The following is a 13,071-nucleotide window of genomic DNA, read 5'->3' as shown; positions in this document are numbered from 1 at the left end:
CCCCCTGATGTGGGCTTTCGGGTCCTCAGGGGGTGCATTTGTCGGTCCTCGCGTCTGCTCTGTCCCCATATCTCGATGGTGAAGAGCAAGACGCTCAGCCAGTACGACTATATAACGATAGGTTATGTATATAGAGGGTGAGTCTGGAGAGGATGGATCCTTCTGTGGTTGACACCATCCGGAACGTGCATGCTCCCTCCACTATCGCGGTTTACGCGGGTAGGTGGCGTATTTTCCAAGAGTGGTGTAAGGTGGGGGGCCGGGACCCGGTGTCCTGCCCTCTGGACGCTGTCCTTTCCTTCCTTCAGTCTATCCTTGATAGACTGTCGGCTTCGACGGTGAGGGTATATGCTGCGGCTATATCCTCTTGTCATGAGGGGTTTGAGGGCGTTGCGTTGTTCAGCCACCCTCTTGTGAAGCGTTTCCTGCTTGGCGCTCGGCGCCTTAAGCCAGTGAAACGTTCTCTGGCTCCGAGTTGGGATCTTCAATTGGTCCTCATCGGTTGTCCGAGGCCCCGTTTGAGCCTCTTGAGCAAGCGCTGTTGGAACAGCTGTCGTTCAAGACTGCGTTCTTGCTGGCCATCACCTCCGCTAAACGCGTGGGTGAGCTCTGTGCTCTCTCGGTGCGGCCTGAGTGTCTGTCTATTCGTTTCGATAGCGGTGCCACTCTGAGGCCTAACCCAGTCTTCATGCAAAAAAAAAAAAAAGATATCCGAAGCTCTTTCGCTCCAGGGATATTATGGTTCAGGCGTTTCATCCGCCTCCTCACGCTAGTGAGTTAGAGGCGAGCCTTCACCTGTCATGTCCGGTCCGGGCTTGGGGATTTACCTCAGCCGTACTCAGGGCCTCAGGGCTACCGATCAACTTTTTGTCTGTTGCGGTGGCTCTCGCGCTGGTAAGGCACTGTCGGAACAGCGCCTGTCCCATTGGTTGTGCGAGGGCATTGCCCTTTGCTACACGTTGGCTGGGCTGGCCCCCCTGGGGGTGTCAGGGCGCACTCCACTCGTGGGGTGGCGGCCTCTGCCGCCCTGTTAGGAGGGGCCTCGGTGGAGGACATCTGTGCTGCGGCTTCATGGTCCTCCCCGGGTCCCTTCGTAAGGTTTTACCTCATGGACATGACCGGGGGTTCTGTCTCCCAGGCGGTTCTGAGGTCTGGAACCTCTCCTGCTTTCCGCCTTTCGGTGGGGTAGCAGGGGTGTGTGGGTGTGGACCACAAGGTGTTGTGTCACACGTGGTCCCGCCTGTGCTGTGCGTTTGGAGGTTTCTAGTTCCCTCTTTTTCGCACTTGGGTGGAGTTGACTGCCGCCCCCTCTTCACTAGGAAGGAGGGGTGACGGGACTCCCCTCCCCCCTGATGTGGGCTTTCGGGTCCTCAGGGGGTGCATTTGTCGGTCCTCGCGTCTGCTCTGTCCCCATATCTCGATGGTGAAGAGCAAGACGCTCAGCCAGTACGACTATATAACGATAGGTTATGTATATAACCTAGTTATATGAGTACTGGCTGAGCGTCTTGCTCTTAGCGTGCCCTGAGGTCCCTTGGGAGGGGTTTTCTGATGGAAACTTTTTTCCGAGGAAGGGCGAGTGGTGACCACGCCTGGTGCCTTATAGTACGGCACTGGGGCGGGGCCTGGTCAGATGCTGGGTGCATTTGTTTTCGTTAATGAAGTACAGTAGGTACTGGAGATGAGGTACATCTCGATGGCGAAGAGCAAGACGCTCAGCCAGTACTCATATAACTAGGTTATATACATAACCTATCGTTATCTCCATCCTACAAACACACTGTTTTTTTTAACTAAGGGCATTAAAGTTCCTTGACTTAGTTGACCTTAAAACAGCAGATCGTTTTTAAAGCTAGAAGTTATCAACTGCCAAGTAACTTACAAATTTTGTTTAAAGAACGAGAGGTGAGGTATAATTTAAGAAGAGCACTCAATTTCAAACAACCTAGAGCTCGAACCACACTTAAAAGTATGTCTGTGACAGGACAAAGGAGTGAAACTCTGGAACAATCTACCGGATGAAATAAAAAACAGCAGGAGTATTTTTAAGTTTAAAAAGATGTTTAAAAACAGGGTTCTAGAATCTATAGTCAAATTTGATTTTTTGTTTGTTTTATTTTGCAAACTTACATTTTTTTTAATCCACTTTTTCTCCTCCATTTTTCTCCCATCCCAATTTTTTGCCGTGCCAATTCTCCCCTCCCCTGTCTTGATCGTTGCTCACATGTGCCCCCCACTGGCCGCTCGTAGGGAGGATAGAAGCCCATCACATGTCCCCTCCGATACATGTGGAGGCAGCCAGTCACTTCTTTTCACCTGCCAGCGCGGACTCATTGGCGAGGAGTAACGTGTAGGAGGCTCACACTGCCCCCGCAATTTTCCTGTCTTTGCTGTGCAGGCGCCCTGACCAACCTGTAGGAGTCGCTGTTTACAACGTCCAGATTACCACCCATCGACTCCCCTAACGCTAACTCTGCCAATTGAGTCAGTATGACGGCCGGCTTCGATACCGGTGTCTCTTGCGTTGGTGACAAGCGCAATGTCCGCTGCGCCACCCAGCCGCCCTAAACTTTAACTTTTTTTTGTTCTTTTCAGGATAGTTTAGTTGATTGTTGATTTTTTTGTTTGTTTGTTTTATTTAGCAAACTTAAACTTTTTTTTGTATTTGTTTTTGAATTAGGGGTAGGTTGTTCTATAAGCCTTTTGGCTTCAAACTACGGAAGCCCTAAGAGGCCATACATTCATACATTTAATTTACTCCGTTTTCCCGTGATAACAAGTTAATTTAATTTGTTTTCTCGTGATAACGGGACAATTTTCTTGAGATCGCGAGAAAACGAAACGATAGTCTAGTACAGGGGTTCCCAAACTTTTCAGGCTAGGGCCCAGAAAATAAGGCGTCAGAGAGCCGCGGCCCAGTGCACATCGTCTGGCTTTTTTTTTTTTTGCCAGGTGACCGATTTTTTAAGCCAAATATCACTTCAATCCTATTAAGTTAGTTCAAGTTAGTTATTCATTTATATGTGCTATTTATGAGAGGGCTAACTTGTTGCAAAATAATAATGATAATAATAATAGCCTCATTAAAATACTATTGTTGCTTCGGTTGTTTTCAGCGTTTTATGTGCATAATCTGTTATTTAGTTTGAAATGTTCGTTGAAATAAGTAGATTTTTCGTTTTTGTTTATTTATTAAGTTAATATAAAACCATATAGTCACATTTTAGAATACAATAGAATAGAATTTTAGAATACAACTAGAAACACTGTCCTGGCCTGCTTCTAAGTTCAGTGGCCTGACAAAAAAAATTATAATTTTTTTTTTTTTTTTTTTTTTTTTTTATCATCTCGCGGCCCACCTTTGGGTCGCGACCCCGACTTTGGGAACCACTGGTCTAGTACAGTGGTTCTCAAACTGTGGTACGCGTACCACTAGTGGTACTTGAAAACAATTTAAAAAAATGTATTTTTATTTTTTTAATATTTGTGCAGTCAGGCCACTGAACTTAGAAGCAGTCCAGGCCAGTGTTTCTAGTTGCAGATAGTTAGATAACCTAAGTGGGGAACAACCAGGAGATCACTGTGACAGAGAGTAATGCAGTCTAAACAGTCATAAATATTTTATTCAACTTCAGCCCTGATCATAACTAGGGATGGGTACCGAATTCGGTACTTTTGAGGTACCGAACCGAAACACGTCGGTACTACCGAGTATCGAATCAAGTGAGAAACCGAAAAAAAATAAAAAAATATATATATTTTTTTTAAACTTTTTTCTTTTCATGTCAACGTTCACACGCACAATATATGCTTACCTAGGATTTGACTTGATTCAACAACAAAGCAGTCGGAGCAATGACAAGCCGAAAACTGTCGAAATTGTAGTTATTTGAAGTTTGGATTTTTTTTTTACGACTGAGGTAGGTCAATTAAATTTCTTGAGACTAAAGTACCGAAAAAAGGTACCGTTGGGTACCGGTATCGATTCAAATGTGAAAGGTACCCATCCCTTATTCATAACAATTTTAATTTTTTGATTTTTTGTAATGAAATACTCCCACTTTTCTGAAGAGTTGTTTGGCTTGTTCGAGATGGGATAGGCGGACGCAGATCTGCGCAGGTTTCACTACTGCCTCGCCAAGCGCGTTGCATGACGGTTAGAATGTTGTCCGACTTGCTCTGAAAATCTGACGAGGCGAGGCGTGGAACTCCCGCGGGAGCGAGCCACAAGCAGCCTTCAGAGCGAGGCGCCACAGTACCTCTCACTCGGCTGCTCCCGGCTGGGAAGCGACTTGCTATGGTCGGGCAAAGCGCCTATTGGCTCAGAAAAGTTGTCAGTCACCAGCCACGTGACAGCCAGGGAGTTATGAGACGTTTGATTGATTGATTGAAAACTTTATTATGTTATGCGTTATCATCATGATAAACTTCAAGCTGTCAGACACACACACACACATAAACACATGCGTCGTCTGTTTTGCCTCAATACTGTATATATAATTCTGTTTTGCCTCAATATACACAGTATACATATATATATTGATGCAAAACAGAATTATTCAGCAGTGTGTTGTGTGTGCGTGCGGCCAGGAGCGCGCAACAAGATGGTATACATTATGGTATATGAATAGTATATTCCACTATAGCAGTATATGGTGTGCTGTACATTTGAATCTGATCTAATTCTGCACACGGCCATCGCATTATAATGAGCTGGACAGGTGTGTAATGTGTGTGTGGTGACGTGAAAGCGTATCTGCCATGCGAGACTAGGCGAGAGGCTCTTGTGAAATCGGCAGTGTCCGCCTTTTTAACTCCTCCCCCGGCTTCACTCGGCTACTCTCGTCTACTAGTCGAGGCAAACCGAAATCCATCTCGAACAAGCCTATTGTTACATCTGACATTACAAAAAAATAAATATCCATCAAAATCTGTGTTGTTGCTAATCATTGACACATGCCTAGCCTGTAATAATCCCCCCCAGAAAAATGTACTTTGCATTTTACTTGTGTTTTTTCGAAAATACATTCGAAAATGTATTGAATGTGTTATTTTTTTTTATTTAATTTTTTTACAATAATTTGTGATGCCCATCACAAACACTGGCATTTAAAGGGTAAACATTTTAAAGTTCCTGCACCAGAATGCAGGAAATTAAGTCTTTGTAACAAAATAATTCCTGGTGGGGGACCCCCACTTAGTAAGTGGCCTGACTGGGGCTATATTTCACACTATATTTCCCAGCCTGAATTATTTCCCCAGTCCGGCCCTGCTTATGCGAGTTGTCAATGGACAACAACATGCTGTGTGTCTGTGTGTGTGTGTGTGTGTGTGTGTGTGTGTGTGTGTTAGGGCTGAGCCCAAACGTTCGAACCTTCGTTCGTTAGGCTAGCATTCGAATTCTAAATCAACATTTGAATTTTTAATTTTTAATAAAAAAAAAGACAAATTTAATCAGATTAATCACTTTATTCAAATTGAGGATTTAGTTTGAGGATAGTAAAAAAAGAAAAAAGTATATATATACATTTTTTATTTATTTTTCTTTTTTTAACGAAGGTTCGAACGTTCGTTCGAAAAACCCTGACGAAGTTCGAAAATCCCAAAAACAGGGTTCTGGGACAGCCTTAGTGTGTGTGTGTGTGTGTGTGTGTGTGTGTGTGTGTGTGTGTGTGTGTGTGTGTGTGTGTGTGTGTGTGTGTGTGTGTGTGTGTGTGTGTGTGTGTGTGTGTCTGTGTGTGTGTGTGTGTGTGTGTGTGAGAGAGAGAATGAAGGAAAATTGCTTGCTGTGTGTGTGAGAGAGAGAATTAAGTACATTTGCTGAAATACAGTTGTTCTTAATTTTCTGAGAATGTTAGTTATTATGTTCTCAATGCCCCTTGCATTGTATGAATTGTGTGGAAGAGTTTGCTAGTTCTACCCCTTTGTACATTGTGGCTGTGTCTGACAAAAGTTAACAATAAATAATGGTATTAGGAATACATTTGCCTCCTGCGTGAACTGTGCATAGCTGAATAGACTGTATTTTAACGTCTGTCATATGGTGGTACTTGGAGAGCCAGCTACGTTCTCAGGTGGTACTTGGTGTAAAAAGTTTGAGAACCACTGGTCTAGTATATAAATCACTGCAGGAAACATCATTCAGTGTCGCAATGTCAAGAGGAGCAGGTAGCCCCTTTCGTGACTGTGATGCATCACAGGGCCTAACAAAAATAATAGTTGGTTTCAGGTTGGTTGTCAGTTTGGCCATGGGTAGGTAGGGAATTTATTTTATTTTTTATTTTTTTTTATTCTTTCCCACGGCGACTATGGATAGGGAATTTCTTTATTTAATTAACCCTTTCACTGCCACACGACAGAAGGTTAGCCCTTTACTATCACACAACCGACGGCGATGCTCCATCATTAGCATCATTAGCTCCGCGGATGCGGAGCTAATGATGCTAATGATGGAGCATCGCCGTCGGTTGTGTGATAGTAAAGGGCTAACCTTCTGTATTGTCACAGTGAAAGGGTTAACCGGCTGTCGTGTGGCAGTGAAAGGGTTAAAATGTTCACAACAACATGGATGCATGTACTCTGCCAGCATGTTTAATATCCATAATACTAAATGTTTGACTAAGATTTCTATGAAACTTTATTCTAAAAAAAAAAATAAAAAAAAAAATGATTTTTTTTTTTTAATATATAATTTTTTTTTAAACTCATAAAATATATTGGGTCGCACCTAAATCGGCAGGGTCGGTCGGCAACCTGAAACCAACCATTATTTTTGTTAGGCCCAGTCACGAAAGGGGCACCGCGTCACATATCTCTTCAATCAAGGCCTGACACAGGCTGAAATAGCTTTATGCCTTGCTGTTACAGATAATATACACATTAGTAGTGTGCGTCATCTAAGAAGACGGTTAGCAAAGGCTCTAGCACCTACGGGAGGCTGCAACTCGAAACTGGCCCTGTATGTCCAAACCCCTCCCACCCCCTCCAAATATAGTTTGCTCCCCCTCGTATGTATATATTTTCTGTTAAGATCTCTGTTTAACAGTACTGTATGAAATGAAAAGGTTGTACATTTGTTTGTGAAGCTACCCATCTTCCAACATTTGGATTATAGATTGGACCTTTAACCCTTGTGTGGAGTTCGGGTCTGTTTTAAATTCTTATTAAAAAATTAATTATACAATGAATTATTTGTTTCAACCCATGACTCATTGGCCTTCGCTTACTTTCTGTGAAGGACATATAAAATAACAGGTTTTCAATGAGTGCACACTGTGCACCCCCCCCCCCCATGTATATGGCATAGTGGTGTTCCCCAAAGTGTGGAAATTGTAGGTGATGACAAGCAAACATGGTAAAAATGTGGAACAAAAAAGTTCAAAACCTTGTTTCATTTATATTTGTTGGAGATAAACGTGATTTATTCCATTCATGTCTTGATTATAGTGTCTTTCTTTACAGACATCACATTTGATCACAAGAAATGAACAGCACTTTTAGTGATAAAGATGATCTAGCAGAGGTAAATGGCAAATATTAACCATGTATACCGTCTATTGTTTGTAAATTAAGATAAAGTTGACATCAGTTATCTATTTTTTTACATAAATTGATATGGCTGTATCTTTATAATCCCAATAATGTTGGTCAAACACTGGGTGAATAACAAAAACACGAACAACCACACAAGGGTTAAATGTAACTGAACTGAGCTGTGCTTACCTATGACTATAGCGCCCCACCAGGGAAGGCCTAAATCCACATGCATGAACTCCAGCAGGTTCTGGATCAGCCCTACTGGAGTGTGGCAGCCCAACCCCAGCTCTGCTAGGCTCTGCTCTGCGCCCGCCCCCTGCAGAACCTCCAGAGCGGTGGGCGGAGCCTCAGTCGCCTGCATGATCACAGGGGCGGGGTCGTCGGTAGCTATGGGCATTGCCATGGAAACCGTATCAACCGGGATCTGGGAATAGTGACGAAACATTAGGGCATCGATGATCAATTCAGTCCAAAGTGAATTTCGTGGCCTGACAAGACTGGTTTCTATAAAGCAAAAGCATGTAGGACACTATACCTTTATGAGCAATGTTTTGGATTAAAAAAAAACGTTAAACTTTGTTTACGAGTTCTAACAAAGTATCGCCCTCCTCTAAGGAAGAGGACCTGGATCTACTATGACCTTCAAACTTCAGAGATTCGACACGAGTGGTAACATCAAGAAAATGTGTTCATTAAAAAGTCGTAGCATGGCCTTGCCTTATAACCGTTTTGTGAATAAAACGTAAAGCATAAAGCTTCATAAAGCAAGGCCATGCAAAGATGTTGTCTATGCCCAAATGTCTACATTTGGGCATAAACTACACTACTACACTAAGTTTGGAGCCATAGATGCAATGTAGTAACTCCTGTAGGCACATATTTTGTCATGAACTGACTCACCTGTGAGCTGTTGTGTCTGACTGCCACAGCGCTGACCAACATGAACCTTCCATTGTGTCGTCGGTCCAAGAGAAACTGGGTGGCCGCAGGACTCCTACACTCTACTCCTGTGTGGAGATGCGACCTCTGGAGAAAACACTGTTGATCAAAGAAACATGTGTCAGCCAGGACAGAAAACTCTGGACTCCACGAACGATTATGAATCAACCGGCCACAGTGGATTCATAAATAAAATAACATTAAAACTACCAGCCAAATTAAATCCAAAATAGCACTCGTCCTCTCTACCTACCAACGTGTCTAGCTGAGCAGAATAGACTAACGTGCCAGCCACATACAAAATGAACCACTTTTCGTGTCGGGGCAAAAGTAACGTTTGAGTGATTGATTGATTGAAAACTTTATTAACAGATTGCAGAATGGGTACAATACAGTACAGCTCAATACACACAATTGTTAAGGGGATGCAGACCAGAGAAAGACTTTCGTCTTGTTTACATCAGGGTCCCCCATATATTGTTCGCTAGGAATAAAGTAACATTACATTTCCCTTTCCCCTGTTTTCCCAAAGAAAACAGAAGCTATTGGTTCGGATACATGTGTGTGAACAGCTTGACAGCTTGTGCTGTCAAAGTCACAGAAGGCATGCACACACACATGAATGCTAACGTTAGCCAGTTATCAAGTTAGCTCATGAAAATCGCTGTTTTACTGTTTACTACCAGAAGCACAGATAAAATCGCACACAAACATATTAAATAACCCAACCTGGTTCCACGCATCTGAAAGTGACGAGTTGCCCGTTCTTGATTTCCCAGCCTGTCTCAAGAAGAAACATCTTGCTAGGCGAGCCGGAGTCACCCCGCTCCTGATGGCGGCCATATTGAATGGGCAGGGGGACATACTGTTACGGAAAGCACCAGGGGACAAACGCGTTATTCTTTTCCGTAGCCGCATTTTGCGGAGACGCTCTCTGATTGGCCACTAACGTTTCTGGTGCGCCCAATCGTGTGACGCCTGTTTCTACACCGGTTAAGTTTAGGCACTCTTTCGAAGTTGGTTAAGGAGGTTAGAGTTAAAGGGGAACTCCAGCATTTTGGGAAATTAGCTTATTTAACATCTTCCCTGGAGTTAGACAAGAAGATACATACCTTTTTTGTCTCTGTGCGTGCATTTTAGCTTTGGGAATAGACACTCCGTTAATAATAATAATAATAATAATAGATTGGATTTGTAATGCACTTTTTGTTCGCTGGGATCCCAAAGTGCTAACATGGTTAAAACAGTTAAAAAAAAATAGAATAAAATAGTTATTAGTAAAACAAATAAAATAAAATACAGAATAAAAATAGAACATAGTTAATTAAAAACATAGTATAAACAGACAATTTAAAAACAAAGCGCAATAAAATTTAAATAAAAAGCTAACAGTCAAAGGCCTTTTTAAACAGATAGGTTTTCAGGCCTGCTTTAAAAGAGTCCAGGCTCTGTGGTGCCCTCAGCTGGATGGGGAGGCTGTTCCACAGGCGTGGTGCAGCCGTGCAGAAGGCTCGGTCACCCATGGTGCAGAGCCGGGTATTGGGGACCTGAAGGAGCAGGCTACCTGCGGATCTGAGGGTGCGGGTGAAGGATTGTGGAGTGATGAGTTCCTGAAGGTAGAGGGGTGCGTGTCCGTTTATGCAGTTATGGGTAATCGTAAGGATTTTGTAGTTGATCCGGGATGAGACGGGGAGCCAGTGTAGTGAGTGAAGGATGGGGGTTATGTGATCGTGTTTACGGACTCTCATCAGGATCCTGGCAGCGCTGTTCTGGATGTATTGCAGCTTTTGGATGCTCTTGCCAGGAATCCCGATGAAGAGTCCGTTACAGAGTCCGTAGCTTAGCTTCATCACTGGAAGTGAGGCAGGACAGTAGCCTTACAGTGCCTTACAGTGTATTGCAAGGTCTGACATTGACCAAATTTGATATGCATGACCTTGGTGGGCTCTAGGTCAACTCCTGAAAAGGGGGTCAATGTCAGACCTTGCAATCAAAAGTTAGGGGGCGCACTGAAATTATGGCAAGGGTTATTAGCCCCCTAACTTTTGATTGCAAAGTCTGACATTGACCCCCTTTTCAGGAGTTGACCTAGAGCCCACCAATGTCATGCATATCAAGTTTGGTCAATGTCAGACCTTGCAATACACTGTAAGGCACTGTAAGGCTACTGTCCTGCCTCACTTCCAGTGATGATCAGCTAAGCTATGCTAACGGAGCGTCTATTCCCAAAGCTAAAATGCACGCACAGAGACAAAAAAGGTATGTATCTTCTTGTCTAACTCCAGGGAAGATGTTAAATAAGCTAATTTCCCAAAATGTTGGAGTTCCCCTTTAAGGCCTCTGCATGCTACAGAAACTTCAAAGCAACTGCAACACAACATCGACAAAGCAACGGTGTTTTAGACACTCTGCCTTTATGCTTCTGCAACATCGACGCGCAAAGTTAGTTTAACTAAAGTTAGTTTAGGTTCGTGTTAACGTTAGATAATGTACAAAATAAACGTATTTCCGGTGATTTTAGACGTCGCTCTTTTATTTTGAAATCCCCCGACCGGAAGTGTTATAGTGTCTGTTGCTAGCAGCTTAACTTTCTGTGCTTTTCGAGCTAACGTTACCGTAACATCATTAGTTTCCAATGGAGAGGACATCGGCTCACATGCAGCTCAAACTACCTATTGGAATAAATTAATTGATTGATGTTTAACTTGTCCCTGTGTGTGTCCATTCATTTTTCGACTAGCAAACGTTGTATTTAACGTTAAAGTTACCTCAGGATACCATTGTATTTAGTTGGTTAGCTATGTAGCTAATGTGGATAGCATTTTGTATAGCACCAATGCTAGCTGGCTACAGCTTTATTTACTAAATTATGGAGGCTTTTTAATCGTCAAGGTAAGAGAGGATTTGTCATGATCAACTGAAGGCGTATGCTATGGAACAATATGTGCTTGGGTTTTCAGAAAAAGGCCAGCTATGTGACGCTAATTATTTAGCATCAACGCTGGCTGGCTACAACAATGGCGGATGGTATTCTCTGCGAGACCAATATTATTCTATGACAGCCCCGCCCCCATTCGCTAACCAACCAATCACTGCTACGCAATATCAACGCAACGGTTGTTTAGGTTAGATTTGGGGGACAGTACACAACGTCCAAGCAACACAGTCTACAAGACCCTAAACAACAACTGCGCTGATGTTGTGTTGAAGTTGCTTTGAAGTTGCTGTAGCATGTAGAGGCCTTAACCCTAACCAACTTCGAAAGAGTCGCCTAAGCTTAAAGCCCAACCTCCAGGTTAAACCCTACTGATCAATTATGGGTAGTTTACATCATTGGTATATAATTTCATTATTTATTTTTTTCCATTTGACACCGGAAATGCCACTCTGAAAGAGTTAAAAAGGTCCATGCACGAATAACATGCACGCGCGAATCAAAAAAGCTTATCAAACGCCGACGTCACAACAGGACAACAGGTGCATATTAATGAGCCGAATCTAAAAGCTTATCAGACGCTAGCACCTAGCACGGCCGTGACGTCACTTCAGGAAACGTATGCCTTATGTCCGTCCGGGTCATAGTACTAGATCAATGGTGGCTCACTCGGTGCATCACAGTTAGCCTATATCTCCGCCGTCCCTGCTACACGCAGTCGGGACCACTACACTCACTGACGTTAGCCTATAGCCCGCCGTCCCTGCGGGTGGTTCTCTCCTCTTTGTGTGCCCCCGTCCCCGCGGAGGAGCTTGTGGACTCGACGGCGGCGGGGCGCCGGAGCCCGCAGCGCTAGTTAGCTCATAGCTATCGTGTAACACTAGCCTTTGCGGGCTCGGGCGCCCTGCGGCTGCCGCCGCCGTCGCGTCCATGGGCCCCCCGGCAGGGCACCCGTGGGGACGGGGTGTACAGAGAGGAGAGAACCATTTTGGGTCGGCCGTTCATGCCGGCCAGCGAGCCGGATGTCGGGATATGTTGTTAGCACAATAGCTACCAAGCTAAGCTATGTTATCTACTAACGTTATAAACACAATATGTGTACAACGACACAATGATTTACATTATTACAAATATGGTAACGTGGTTGTGGCTTTTACAAATAGTGGTTAGCTTTAGAGATGGATGGATGGCTATAATCACGGAGCAATAGTGAGGTGAAACAGATACATTTCCATTCGGCTAGTAGTAGCAAGCATATATCTATGGTAGCAAGGCTCTCTGCCTGCCACTAGCTGTGTGACTCTCAGCGCCCCCTGGTGAGCCCCCTGTTGTCCTGCACCTGTTGTGACGATCATTTCGATTACACACGCACGTTATGAACCATTGATTAAAATATGCACGTGCGTGGTGATTGTGTTGGGCAGACAAAATGTTTGATAAAAACACTAAAACTGGGTCAATTTCAATACTTTTTTTTCCCTTCTTCATGAAAGCCACTGTTGGCCTAGTCCACATTGTTTATTGAACAAAAATACAACGTGGAGGTTGACCTTTAACCAGTGATAAACTAGGCGTTAGGTAGTTTTCTGCTGTTCGACGCGGAAATGGGCAAATACAGCTCGTCACGCGATTGGGCGCACATGTCAGTGGCCAATCAGAGA

General features: G+C 43.8%; 1 protein-coding gene across 1 annotated transcript in view; it reads right to left on the bottom strand.

The window, feature by feature from the left end:
- oxa1l (OXA1L mitochondrial inner membrane protein) overlaps positions 1–9,334 on the bottom strand; it is a 33,802-nt gene extending 24,468 nt beyond the window's left edge. The window contains exons 1-3 of the mRNA XM_084312973.1: positions 9,205–9,334; positions 8,437–8,574; positions 7,723–7,960 (exon numbers count right to left, since the gene is read on the bottom strand). Of these exons, the coding sequence (XP_084169099.1) occupies positions 7,723–7,960; positions 8,437–8,574; positions 9,205–9,318 (490 nt within the window). The 5' untranslated portion in view covers positions 9,319–9,334. The remainder of the gene's footprint in view (positions 1–7,722; positions 7,961–8,436; positions 8,575–9,204) is intronic.
- Positions 9,335–13,071: the final 3,737 nt, after the last annotated feature.

The sequence above is a fragment of the Notolepis coatsorum genome (assembly GCF_963971535.1).
Source record: "Notolepis coatsorum genome assembly, chromosome: 4".
NCBI lineage: Eukaryota > Metazoa > Chordata > Actinopteri > Aulopiformes > Paralepididae > Notolepis > Notolepis coatsorum.
The sequence above is the reverse complement of the archived record's forward strand: the minus strand, read 5'-3'. Positions and strand labels throughout refer to the sequence as shown.